Source organism: Dermacentor albipictus, chromosome 4 (assembly GCF_038994185.2).
Source record: "Dermacentor albipictus isolate Rhodes 1998 colony chromosome 4, USDA_Dalb.pri_finalv2, whole genome shotgun sequence".
Classification (NCBI taxonomy): Eukaryota; Metazoa; Arthropoda; class Arachnida; order Ixodida; family Ixodidae; genus Dermacentor; species Dermacentor albipictus.
The window spans coordinates 58930487-58944733 of NC_091824.1; the positions used below are offsets into that span (position 1 = coordinate 58930487).

The 14247-nt window shown below is 47.6% G+C and overlaps 2 protein-coding genes across 6 annotated transcripts in view; one reads left to right on the forward strand and one right to left on the reverse strand.

Annotated features, from left to right (window-relative positions):
• LOC139059109 (uncharacterized) overlaps nucleotides 1–14247 on the reverse strand; it is a 961629-nt gene that overhangs the window by 101825 nt on the left and 845557 nt on the right. The window contains exon 3 of one of the 5 annotated variants that reach the window (XR_011513918.1): nucleotides 8599–8736. The exons of 3 other annotated variants lie outside the window; for them this stretch is intronic. The gene's annotated coding sequence lies outside the window, so the exon portion shown is untranslated. Of the gene's footprint in view, nucleotides 1–8598; nucleotides 8737–14247 lie in introns of those variants that run through there. One more of the 5 variants, XR_011513917.1, reaches the window with a different exon arrangement.
• Nucleotides 7707–14247, forward strand: part of Dfd (homeotic protein deformed) — a 40939-nt gene continuing 34398 nt past the window's right edge. The window contains exon 1 of the mRNA XM_070537012.1: nucleotides 7707–8765. Coding sequence (XP_070393113.1) covers nucleotides 8174–8765 — 592 coding nt within the window. The 5' untranslated portion in view covers nucleotides 7707–8173. The remainder of the gene's footprint in view (nucleotides 8766–14247) is intronic.

Consider the following 14247-nt stretch of genomic DNA (forward strand, 5'->3'; position numbering starts at 1 on the left):
TGCGCCACTGGTTACCGAGTACATATACGAGTACATTGACGCTCGGAGACAGTGCTCCATGTGTCAGGGTTTTGGGCACGTTGTTGGTGCCTGCAGGTTACAAGCACGGTGCCCACGCTGCAGGGGCAACTAGGGCCAATCTAGCTGTAGAAATGAAGAGCCACAGTGCCCATCAGCGCGAAAAAAACATGAATCAACATCCACTCGCTGCGCTGTTTTGTGAAAGAGAAACATATCCAAATTACGAGATGAAAAACAACGTTGAGTACCGATCGGCAAAGGTTGCGGTACGACAGCAACATGAAACTTGAGGCAGTGGCCAATCGAAGTCGCCTGCAGCCCACAAAGTTACACCTAAAAAAGCAGTAGTTAGAACTGCCAATCCGCCACTAATTGGTGACACAAATGAGTTCCCGTCTATATACCAACTCGCCTACCAGCTCCAACTCCTCCTTTTCGAGCTGCTGCAGGAGAGCACATCTGGCCCATCGGAAAAGAAACAGGTCTCAACGTCCTGGGGTAGTCCGCAAGAGTGCGGCGCTCGACAAGACCGCAAAAACACATACTCATTGCCATTTGCGCTTGTCGACGCTGCTCGCAGCTTCCTCGCCCCAATGTCTTCCCCAGTAACTAAGGCCATCTTGATGCTGCTTGACTTTCTTTCTTCTGTTCTGGCAAAATGGCACTACCGTCCCAACCAGCCAGCCTGAAGAACATTTGAAACAAGGCCACCATATTTCAATGGAACGCCTGCAGCCTCCGCTGTCGTCTCTCCGACTTCCACAGCTTGTTCACAAGCACCGCTTTCCGGTGATCGCTGTCTCAGAGTCCCGTGTGCGCACCGGCATTCGCCTTTTTTAATATACCATCACACTTTCACCGACAGGAACGGATAACAGACGGGTTGTCTTGGCTGTTCGCATTGAGTTAGCTTTCATTGCTCATGCCATGCCAGCCGATGCATCCAACGAGTATGCTGCAATGACAGTGGAATGGGACAATTTGACATTTGCGATAGTTGCGGCGTATATACCACGTCGGGCTGCATTTGACGTGGATAGGCTGCAGGACATTATAGATGGAACACCTGGACCGCACATACTAACTGGGGACTTAACACGAATCACCTCGCCCTGGGGTGGTAGGAGGTCTTCAGTCCGCGCTCGACGCCTTTTCGACACACCACATCGTAATAACCTGGCAATTCTTAACGACGGGCAGCCAAGCTTCTTCAACAATGACCGATCCAGCCCACTCGATGTCACCATGATCTCCGTGCACCTCATGTTTGCAGCGACCTTGTTCGCAGTTAACTAAAGTCATGGCAGTGACCACGTACGAACCTACATCTCTTTGGGTTGTAGACACACAACGAAGGGCGGTTCGTTGCACTAACTGGGATGTCTATAACGCTACAATCGAGGAGTCAGACCTATCTCGATTAACATATGACGAGTTTGTCGGTGCGCTGAATTGAGCAAAACGAAGCATCACTAAACATCCGAAACCTCTTTAACCACCTCGAATTTATTCAACGGCTGACGGTGAGTATAGGAGAGGCTCTGGGCAACGCACCGTAGAGCTGAGAGACGTGCTCGAAGCACACTGTCTCTAGATGACATTCGCGACGTTAGGTGAATGCCAATGCATAATCAACGTCACCTGGACAAGCCAGACAGGAGGCTGTGGCGTACCTTTGGTTCCAAACTTGACCCCAGAAAACCGATGTCAAGAATAAGGAGCATTGTGCGCAGCCTGAAAGCCCCGCCGACTCAACTGCATCCTTTCAGTTTTATTGCACCAGCTCGTAACATCAACGAGTTGGGCGTGGCGGATACTTTCCGCTCCAAGATCACTGCTGCAGCGGCGCTCGTAACTTTGCCCTGAGCAGCACACGGGGTTTCAGCGACAGTGGCCACTATTGAAGCAGAGGAACCTTTTTCGATCACGGAGCTACTTGGCGCGTTGGTGTTGGTGAACAAGGCATCTTCTCCTGGTCTTGCCACGTCAGTTATGCCGAGTTCATGCACTTAGGCGACAAGGCAAATATGTGCCAGCTTACCATATTCAGTGTCAGCTGGGAGAGTGGCCATTTTGAACCTTGCTTGAAACGAGCGCGTGTTATGCTTGTCCTCAAGCCTGGTAAGTCTCCAACAGAAAAACTCCTATCGTCCGATTGCTTTTCTCAGTTGGGTGGGAAAGCTTAGGGAGAAGATGGTATTGACGTGCCTGGGATGGTTGCTGATAAACATGAATATCTTCCCTCCGCAAATGTAGGGATTCGAAAAGGGCCTCAGCAGCATCACAGCCTTGTCAACTGCATAAAACTCAACAAATCTGCATGCAACGTCACTGTCGGCGTATTCCTCGACATGACAGGAGCATCGGTAACGTGGCTCACGAGGCTATTTTGTGCGCTCTGAAGTCCGTTGGAGTTGGTGGTGGTATGCACGACTGAATCTCAGACTGTCTTACTGATAGGTGAGTCTACATGTCCTCAAAAGAAGGTTACACAGCTACGCACACAGTGCATCGAGGAGTTCCCCAGGGTGGTATTTTAAGCCCGACCTTATTTAACATCTATCTTACTGGACTGCAGAAGTGCATTCCCACGATGGCTCAAATCTCTTTATATGCAAATGACATCCGTATATGTAGCTGCAGTCGCAACAGAGGTGTCTTACGAGGAATATGGCACAAAGCTATCAGGTCTATTGAAAATTTTCTATTTGCACGAGGTCTAGCGATGTCACCGGAAAATTGGGCCGCCATTGCTTTCCCTAGGCGTGATGTCTCGCGCTACACGTTAGAGGTTGCACACTCTCCCACTCGGTACGTGTCAAGTCAGAAGTTTCTGGATGAGACAATCGACAGACTGATGGCGTAGACGCCCCATATTCAAATACTAAAAGAAAAAAAATGGGTCATGCGCTGAGCATCTTGAGTATGCTATCAATCAGCATTGAGGGCCGCTCCGTAAATCTTTTGCTACGCATGTATACGGCTCTCTGTGAAGGTTCTCCTACAATACAGACTCCTTTTGTTACAGGGCATTTCCCAAACCAACATAAAAACACTCACATGTGCGCAAGCAAAAGACCTGGAGGTGTTCTCCGGCCTATACCGAAAAACACGTCAAGTGTAGGAACCCTTGCAGAAAGCAGACGCCTATCGGTTCCAGTGCTTCTGCAGCAGGAGTTTCTTCGAGTACACATCCGCTTTGCCGCCCAAGTGCCGGGTCATCCGCTTGTTTCAGACAGCGGTCCTGTGGTGCGGAGCTTGCTCCCGCTGTACTATCGCAGCCTTTCTATACCGACGGAACCACCGTGTAAAATTCCTTCGTGGTTCATTGTCACTTTCGTGCCTCGGTTGACGAGCAAGATAAATAAATACCCTTGGTCCAGCGCTGACATATTTTGCTCTAGAGCACGTTAACACCAACTACAGGGCGCACCGTCAAATTTACACTGATTGCCCCTTTACGCCCGCATCATCTGCCATTTGTGTGTGGATTCCGTCTGCGAGTGTTACCATCTCTGCTACTCTCAGCCACCGCACTTCAGCTACAACTGCTGAAGTAGATCCACTGTGGGCAGCTTTTATTTACATCCGAGCAGGCAGCTGACTCTTGGGTCATCTTCACCGACTCAAGAGCGGCCCTGCAGTCACTGAAGTCGCCACACCTGCAGGAACAACTCGTAATGGACATCAAATGCCTGTGCAATAAAGCCTGCGAACTGCATATGCAGCGTTGTTTGCTGCAGTGGTTACCAGCCCACTGCAGAATCCAAGGCAACGTCCAGGCTGACCATGCTGCCAAAGCTGGACATGACACTTCGACAGAAATGGTCCAGATACTCGAGAAAAGACGCGGCGACACGCTTGGCGTCTCCAACGATTCCTCTGGACAGGTGCCAGCTACCAGTGCGGACCCCTATATAAGATAGATCCATCGTGCGACTTTTACATGCCGCGAGGCTTCAACAGACAAGACCAAGCATGCCGTCACCGCATAAGGCCCAACGTAGCTTACACAAACTACTTGGTGGCGTCACATAATGGACACTTCAAAAGTTGAACAGCTCGGTGTCGCGAAGTTTTTGACAGCTGAAGGTGTTTCCAAAACAGAAATTAATCGCCATATGACTGCCGTGTACGTTGATATGATGCCGTGTACGTTGTAAGATTCAACTCCCGGACTCACCAATGTGCTCTGAATGTATATGTCCCTGAAGACCTGCGGCATGTTCTGTGCGACTGCTACCGCTATGCTAATGGCAAAGCACCACCTGTGCGTTACGCTCCACAAAGGCGCTACTGACCTTATTGCGGTCTACGAGCCTTAACAGAACCTTGTAAATATCTCCATAGTGTGTGTGCATGTGCATGTGTGTGAGTGTAAGTGCTCTGTTTATCACTGTGTATATCTTAATCGTCACCCAGAACCAATAGTAGCTAGTCAACCGAACAGTCAGGCTAACATCTCCAGCATGCCATTAAAGCATCTCTCTCCCTCTCTCTCTGTGAATCGCCAACTACACGTAGATTCATTTGCGACTGCACATTGGGGGGTTACAGGACGGGAATCGCGATTTCACTGAGCTACTTTAACTAACACAAGACTGTGCCTACTTGCACTGTTACGTTGTTGCATAACTGTCACGGTGCGTTATAGAAGTGGTCACATTTCATTTGTTTCTGACTACATGGCTGTTCACTTGACCAGGAGTTTAGTTCTGAGCGGCCTTACATATATATCAAACATACATCAGCCTGCCTTTTAACAAATTAATTTCCCTTCAGCTTTCCGTGTACTGGAGTCCTTTGATAAAGAAAGGTTATCAAAAGAAGAAAATAAACTTTATTAAAAGGAATGGTCTAGCAGTTTTGGTTGTGGTAGCCTCAGGTAGTGGCTCGAAGTCTTAGGACTCTGGCGGCACCTTCGGCTTGCCGGACGGTCCAGACTCTGATTTTACTTTGTTTAGAAATGAGGAAATGTTATCTACCCTTTCAATATACACAAATGTTATTTTTACCTTTCTTTTCTTTAAATATTACCGTTTTATATCATTCAGAAGCTTGCTATCTGAGCATCCCTGGAAGCCACTGATCTAGAACCGGAGCATGCACATCTTTGGGCCAGTCATGAAATTCGCGTTGCAAGTTGTCCTTCCGGTTCGCTTTTCCCAATATACGTATGGACATTGAACAGCTTACTTATAGCATAATTTTTAATCCTGAGAGTGTTGATGGTTTCAGAGATCAGTTAAACTCGCTAATAATATTTGCATAATGCTCAATTATTTTCGACTATTTTTCAGTGCTATTTTCGTGTACCTGTAGTTCCTCGTTATTAATTTGTCTTATTTGGATGATAATTACGTATACGGTGAGGTATATACTCATTGCGACACGTTATTCATTAACCTGTACTTCTTATATAGAGCTCTTTAATCAACTTATTTTCCAAAATTTGGTTTGCAGTCTACTTGCCTGGAATATCCTGCTGAAGGCTCACAGTGTTGCTCGCCACATGACAATTCCACGATGGAGTTTATGGGGATTCACCAACTCTCGCTTGAACTCTTTCGACCCTAACTGGCGACTTCGCCTGCCACCTTAACTCTACTGCCGCGAAACAACTTTACTGTTTCGCGTGTGGTATTTACAAATTCCTATTCATCCCCAATAGGAATTACCAACAGTGTTGCGTGCAATTTGTGCGGGTGCGATGAGACTCTCGTTGTGAAATCGGCAAGTCCCAAGTTCCGTGAGGTCAACCTCACCACTGTTTGCCACTGTCGTGAATTTCGAGGGTCCGTGCGGCCAACGAAGGTGCCAGGCCAGGTGCTGGGAGAAAGAAGCGTTCCGAGCGACGTTGAAGAGAATGAAAAAGAATTACATTAAAAAAAGACGTATGTGGTTCAGTTTTACAACACGGCTCCAACTAGCGGAGCACACTGCATGCTATAGCGTCTTTGCATGTCCGAGCGTCTACTTTTTTCACAGCCGTCCAGATCTGCTTTTTATGCTTTCTTTCCTCTTTCCCTCGCGGAGGCAATTCACTGGCCACGTGTTGCGCCTGTCTTCAACGTGCTGCTCGTGTCTCCAACGTGGTGCACCTGTCTCCAACGTGTCACAGTAGGAGGCAACCACCTTCCGTCGACGCTTTTACCTGTAAGTCCTCGACGATGACCCTGTCATCGATCAGTGGCCTCTTCGTGACGGTCATTAGAGGCGACGTTGCTGTCTTCAAGCGAAGTGAATGATGACGTGCGAACATCAACCGTGACAACTGCATGTCGCTGGTGTGGCATCTCCCCGCTCTGAAGGACCGCCAGGCATAACAACCACTCAAGAGCACTTTCTGTGTCACTGCCCATCGTTTGAAGTTCAACGAGGTACTCTAAAGCTAAACTCAACCTGCCAGAAAATAGCGTGCTCCCGGAGGAAAAGTTGCTGGGACCATGGCCAATGCATTCTTGCATGCAAAAGGCCACAAAAGCTTTTCTTAGCTTCTTCAATACTACTGGATTGTACGACGTACGAGCGCGTGTGACAGTGGACATTCCTCTGCGACTGACTGTGACTGAATGACTCTTCATTATGTTTCTTCTCTCTTCTTCTTATCTATTCTCCCCCTTTCCCCTCCCCAAGTGTAGGGTAGCCAACCGGGCACATTCATGGTTGACTTCCATACCTTTCACTTTTCGTTTCTCACTCACTCTCTCTTCCTCTGTCTCACAGTGTCGCTAAATAATGCTACTCGTCACTTGCTGTATCCACTGCCGAAACTGTGAACTTCGACATGTAAGCCAAGCTTATTACTGAACCAATTTGAAATGACTGATGCGCAATTGACGTGTGCATCACTATATATATATATATATATATATATATATATATATATATATATATATATATATATATATATATATATATATATATATATATATGAGTCCACAAATATATATATGAGCACATGAGTTGTTCACTGAGAGTTGCAAGCAGGGCTTCGCGCACAATTTTAACTCGACATTGCCGCTCTTAAAGGTAAGAAAACATAAATTGATGAAGATTAAATAAAAAAATAAAGCGTGCACTTGAGCAGGGCCGTTTTACGGTACAGTCAAGCCTCTCTCTAGGCTTGACTGTACTGTAAAACTGTACTGTAAGGCGCTTAGAGAGATAGGGAAGAGTTAGGCAGTGGGGCACGCACGTCCGTTCTATGCCCCAACCTTTCCCTTCCTCACACACAACCACTTTTTTCTGTAACTGGTAAGAAGCTAACCACTGCCCGATGAAAGCGTAGATACTGATTATTATAATACTCGACATGCTGCGCGAAGGAGGTGAAAAATTGACTGAACTTCGCCACTCATGTAAATATGAGACGCGAAACCTTTGCGTGTTCACACTCTCGAGTTAAAGTGTTCGAAGAAATCCGAGCTGTAGAGCGCAGTGGGTATTCAGGAAGAGAATAACTGCCCTCTCTCCATTATAGCGAGAAAAAGAAAGCTCACTGCCTCCGGCGAGCACCAGAGTCGCTTGCGCCCGCAGCGCTGCTCCGCGGCCGAGTGGAGTTGCCAAACTTGTTGCCCGCGCGCGCCGCTCCGGCGGCCGCCGCTCGGGCGAGCGCCCTCCCACGAGCCCTCCTCCCCCGTGCGGCGCCCCCTCCACCGCCCGCCCCTTTCCCCAACAAACACTCCGGTCGCCGGCGGCAGCGCTATAGTCGGCAAGTTTGGCGCGTCCGCCCTGCCACGTGAGAGAGCGCCCACTCGATCGCGACTGCTCGCGCGGGCCGCATCGGTCCGCCCGTGCTTGGATTATACAACCCGTGCGTGTTTTGTGGACGCGCCGCCGCTGTCGACTCAGTGCGTGGTGAAACTCGCCGACCGAATCCGCGCTGCGTGGCCAGCGTCGTGCACCGGACAGCTTAGCGACCGGCGTTCTCCGGAGAGTCCGTCGCATGTGCGTGGACCGGCAGCGGGCAACGCGATCGCCATCCATCATCGTCGCCGCCGCCGCCGACGCCGGAGCGCCGCCGGGTTCAGCGCCGCGCGCGCCGCCTCCGTCATTGGATGGCGTCCGTCACGTGATATGCTAATCTCCGGCGGCGGGGCGGAGCCATGGCGCTGCTCGGCGACGAGACCGAAGCAAAACTATCTCCATCATGCAATTCAGCCGGCAAAAATTAATGACCATGAGTTCGTTTTTGATGAACTCGCCGTCCTACGTGGACCCCAAGTTTCCGCCGCCCGAGGAGTACTCGCAGGGCAACTACATCCCGAGCCATGGGGCCGGTGACTACTACGCGGGCGCCCCGCCGCACCACCACCAGCACGCGGCCGCGCACCCGTACGCCTCGTTCGGAGGCGCGGCGGCCCCGCCGTACGGTGCCGAGAACGGCGGCTACGTGTCCAGCGCCTCGCCGCACTACTACCAGCACTCATGTTCCATGACACAGACCACGCTGAGCCCGCTGTCGCGGCCCAGCGTAGCTACGCTCGACCATGCCGGCGCGGGCGGCGGACACAGCCCGCCGTACTCGGGGCCTCCCGCGCCGCTGCAGCGGTCGCCGTCGCCCCCGCCGCCGGCGTCCATGCTCAGGCCTTCGCCGCAATCGCCGCACGTCGGGGCAGCGCCACCGATGCACAGCCCCGGGGCCACCGCCACGGCGCCGACTTCGGTAGCCGGCGGCGACTGCAATCAGGCCGGACAGCCCGTCATCTATCCCTGGATGAAGAAGGCGCACGTCAACGCAGGTGAGCAGTCAATCAACACAGCATGCGACGTCGTATACACAACGCAACACGTGCGACGTGAAACGCGGCGGAGTTTTAGTTTCTGCTAGTGCCGTCCAAGTGCGCGACATTTAACACTCGGGACAACTGTCATATATATCGCACGCGCAAATTATGCTTGCTAACCTTCACGTGACGCGCGCCGTCGAGTGCGAAATGTGATCTTAGGGAAAGCGAAACTGCTATGGTCGCAGTTCTTCACTTTGTACCGAACGTGTTTCTCTTTTGGATGCGTGTCGGCTGAACACGGGAGAAAAGGTTATACATTACCAGAGCTCTGGAAATGATTGACGAAGCTCGCAAAACATATAGTAGCCGTGTAAGTTCACCAAACCAGCGCAGTTACTCGTTGTGAGTCGCGCACAAAATATGCTGCATCTTTCGTATGCCACTTAGACGAAGGATGTACGTAGCCTGTAAATTTAGTGTGACTAATGTATTCACCTTTCTATGCTGACACCGTGAGCACGTCCTCTGGGCAAACAGTTGTGTCACATAGCTTATTAGATCTCCCGCTGTCCGTGCTGCTACACGCCTGCAGAACTGCGTTATGGACGACTTCCGAGAGCGTTGAAATCGCGACAACATGAGTGCTTCTGAGAGCGCGCGGTAACTTATAACAAGGAGAAAGTTGCATTAAAATATCTGTCACGCTGCCCATCTTAACGAGAACAACATATTCAACCGGAAGATGTCATTCAGTAAATACACAACATACAGGACTTTTCGGATAATCAGCGCGCAGAACGCGTAAGATAGACCTTTCATTGTTTACAAATTTCGCAATTTCAAAAGCAATCGGCACTGTCCCGAATGAGTCAGCTAAATCGGATAAACATTGTATGGTGTAGCGATGGAAAAAAAAAAAAAAAGCGGAGACGGATTACTATCGTAGAGGACAGCGCAATTTTGTCGCAAATGCAGGCGTCTGCATGTTACCGCTAAACATATATGCAGTCGTACTGCTTTGATAATTCCTTTTTACAAATGGGATCGGGCAAATCATTTTCGCACCGCGAACCCGTAATGTATACATATTATTGCTCTCGTCGGTACCTAGACTGCTGTTGCAGAAATGGATAGTTCCACCATAGCTCCGGCTACGATATCAGGCCGCTCACGTGCGTTTCACCATTAAGCCAGGGTCGTGAGCCCCCTAATCGACCATTAAATGTCCCGTGTAATCACCGGAGGAAAAGCGAAGGCTTTTGTGTGAACAATCACACGCCTGCTTTGCAGCTGAACAACCCTGCCACGCACTGCTAATTTTACACTTACGCAAAAACGCACAAATTTAGTTTTCGTATATTTTATGCCTTGGTCTGAACTTAGAACATTTACTTCTTTGAACGCCATAAATTTAAAATGCGTATCAGCCTATAGACATTTACGATAGAAATAAAGAGAGGACGTGTGTGATTAGCGCTTTCTTCTTTTATGAACCAAATAGGAGCGAAATAGTGATGCTACTGAATTAAACGCTAATTCAGTAGTTTTCGAATACTGTTTACGTTATGCCGAGAATGCTGTAATTGAAAGAAAGGACGCTTGCATTACTTCGAACAACAAACCAGCGGACGGACGCAGCTCAATTCTGTTTCTAGACAAGGCCGATAAATATACTAACCGTCTAAATTATAACTTTGGCCACGTAATTAAGACATCACGTAGATCCGAGTTAAGTAGAAAAATGTTTCAGCAAGAAAACTTGCGAAAATGAAGTATTGTAAACGAAAGAAGTGTGGAGACAGTGGACTTCATGTCAAATGAAGAAGTAGTCGAGAAATCAGTCGTCTTTCTGCTTCCATATGTCTTTATCAAAGAAGAAACTTGAGCATGACGCCGCTTCGAAAAATTGTTGCAAATTTGCCTGCTTGTAGAACGTATGTTAGCAATACCAGTGCATGCATATCTGCTGACTATACTACAGATGGGTATTGAACATTAGTGATGCCGGAACTAATAGAAAAATGAACAGCATGGAGAACGGGAGATGCAATTACGTAAGAAAATATTGCTTGGACATAATATGCAAAATCACGTGATAAGAGTGTGCACAAAATCTGAAGCTATACGAGAGTAAACATTGTGAGAAAAGACAGTTTTCTACGATTACAAAACAAAAAAAAGGGGGGGGGGGGTAGGATAAGAATACACATATATGCAGTAAATAATAACGATGATAGTTGTGTAGAACAGTGTTAAAGTTATAGGCATCTGGTATTAGAGCGATGGAGGCAGGATGACGGTTCCAAATTATACTTGAGCCATCAAACTATCAAACGAGTTGCGCACTTTTTTTGTAAACCGAAGGAAAAATATTGCTGCACATTTATTTATGAACATAAGAAAAAACATTTCACATTTTGAAGATGTTAATTACTCTGAAAACGCAGGAATTGCGAGCGGGATTATCAATTTTTTGACACCTTCAGGTAATTAATAACTAGGTGAAGCTAAAAGAGAACAAAGACGGAAATTCGCTCAGTCGAGACAAATAACTTTCAGTTACAGGCCTTGATGTAAGGTTGGTATGTGGCCTAGCCACCCCAACCACAAAGACGATTCTGCGTTGAAATGTTTTCTCACTATCTGTAATTTCAAGGTTATACCCTCAGCAACCCATGCTAGGATTCCATGTTTTGCATACATGCTGAATACTGCGATGAACCACGGTTGCTCGGCATTGCTCAACGGCATCAAATTTTATGGTACTTACAATTTACAAAGGTCATTTAGTGTCTAGTATGACAACGGATTAAGTAACAGAGTGGTTACTGGCCTCTTAAGTTAACAGTAAAACAATTACCACGCTCACTCATGAACCCAGCGTGTTTAGAAAAATAAAATGACGACAAGCTATTAAGAGAAGTTTATCGGTGATCTAGTAACAACACTGCAGGTGACTGTTACTTGGAAAACCATGCGCACGGCATTTATAGGTAGCTCTCGGTCGCGCTAACCATCACAACTCAACTATACAAAGAACGAGAAAGTAGATGTTTGCAAGACAATGCCAGGTGATGTTTGATTGGTGGGTTCATACGAAAAGCGACGATAGTCCGCAGGTCAAGTTACAGTATACGTTCTCTGCCTCAGCAAAATGGTTGGGTTTTTCGCTCTTTCCTCTCTCCTGCGAGTTTTTAGAGCTGACGTGGCTGCACACTATACGTGTAAGTGTATATTTAGCGTCGACCATGTTGCGATTCGATTAGGATGGATTATTTTTCATGGAATTTACTTTTCAATTGTCTCCGTCTTAATGCGAAATGTCGTGAAAGTACTGAAATGATTTAAAACATATATTTAAAGCTTTTTTGGATAAGCGTCATTCGTTTCGGGAAATATTTTCACAACTGTTGCATTACGACCCGCCAGGGCGTCTCAGGACACCTGAAAGTAAGCTGGCGTAGAGGGCATACGTTAAGCATGTTGTCATAGCCTGTTTACTCTATACTTATTCAGCAGCATTCCTCTCTTTTTAAATTCAATCTCTTTCCTTGTTTGTCCCAATCACCTTCCTACTTCGAATAATTTAACGCTTCATTGCGTACAAATAGACGCGAAATACCGCAAAAATTCCTAGCTAACCGTTGAACCGATCATTATCTTTCTTCAATACAAGCATCATCACTCACTCGCTTCAATGAACCCGCAAAATTTCGCGAGCGCGTTGGTAAAATGTACACCGTAGTTCCATATAAACTGGCAGCTTATCGCGACAGTGATTGTACTTTTCCCTATACCTAAACGAAAAGAAAAAGAAACCGCAAAGGAACACTGATTAAAACTATTGAGCCAGGAAGAAGCTATGTTATGACACACAAGTGGCATATTATAACACATTAGCCGGAATCATTGCTTTCGGCGCGATCATTAACCATATTGCTGAAAGGGCATGGGAATGGGTGCAGGGCTAACGCCATTCATTTTGTTTTTACTGTAACGAGGTAATATTAGCGCCGGATACCGATCCCCATTAACATCATCACTCATACTGTGGAGAGTGAATTTCGTCGAATTTGGCTAGCTTTCACATGCACATGTGCGCTTAACGTATTCCCTTCATGACGTCCAGAAATCGCTTCCTCCCGGTTTAACTGTATCTAGCTTCAGTTATTGAATAAGTTAAACCACACTCTACATACTTTTACAGTCAATAAACATGTTTAGGGGGAGTTTCGCAACCGTTTTCGTGCGGCAAAGGACGGTATGCATATATCGTAATATCAATCAGCAACGCCGCTTGCCTCGGAGTCCCTGACTTTCGCGTTTAGACATAATTATCACCGGTTACAAAATAAAAGTTGCCTTGAGTGCGCCTCACACGGATAGTTGGCAGCCTTCGTCGCGCGTTTGTTATTAATGTTATTGTCATTTTAAAGCCAGTAATCCGCATTTTTGCTTCTCATGTTTGTCGTGTTTTTGCTGGTTCCACGCTGGAAGTATGCCAGGAGTTTGTGTGGCAGCGGTGGTAAAGTGCTGCCAATAACACAGTGCGCGTGTGAGCCCCGAAATGGTCCGCATAAAATTAAATTATGGGGTTTTACGTGCCAAACCCACTTTCTGATTATGAGGCATGCCGTATAGTGGAGGACCCCCTAAAATTTCGGCCACCTGGGGTTCTTTAACGTGCGCCTAAATCTAAGTACACGGGTGTTTTCGCATTTCGCCCCCATCGAAATGCGGCCGCCTTGGCCGGGATTCGATCCCGCGACCTCGTGCTCAGCAGCCCAACACCATAGCCACTGAGCAACCACGGCGGGTGCCGCATAAGCAGGGCTACAGTGACAGCGCGCAGGCGGTGTTGGTGACAATCTACTTATGAAGTTGCAAATGAGTACGCTGTCCAACTGAAACAGAGTTTGCATAGGTGCGCCCACCAGATGAAATCAGCTTTTGTGTCACTGATTTCGAGGTGAAACCTGATCGTCTAGGGCAGTATTGTTAGGCAATCTTGAATCACTGCTCGGTCATAGCTAATATTTTTGCTTGAAACAACTAGCTTTTGGGTTGCCATTGACCTAGATTTTTCATTAGCAGAACAAAATGATAAGCTGTTAGTGGATTGCAGCAGGCTCGACTCTCTTTCAGAGTTGAAAGGCAGGGACGTATTTAGGCGATATCGCTTTCAGTGCGCGCTGATTGGCTCATTGAGCAAAACCGGATGAGCTGATTGGCTGGTCGAGCACTACGTCACGCGAGGGCAATAGTATCGCCGAGAGTGATTGTTCGAGAATACGTCTCCAGGTGCACTGCGCATTTTGTGGAAGGGGCTTGTTTGTAATTTTTGGGTTGTTACCGACTATAAGAACATCCACGAACAGGCCTTTATATGTACTCCGTTTCGTACATAGCATACAACGCTATACTTCCCTCACTGCTCGCGTCCGCGAGCAAGAAAATTGTATGTTATAAAAAAGACATTAGGTGCGCGTAACGT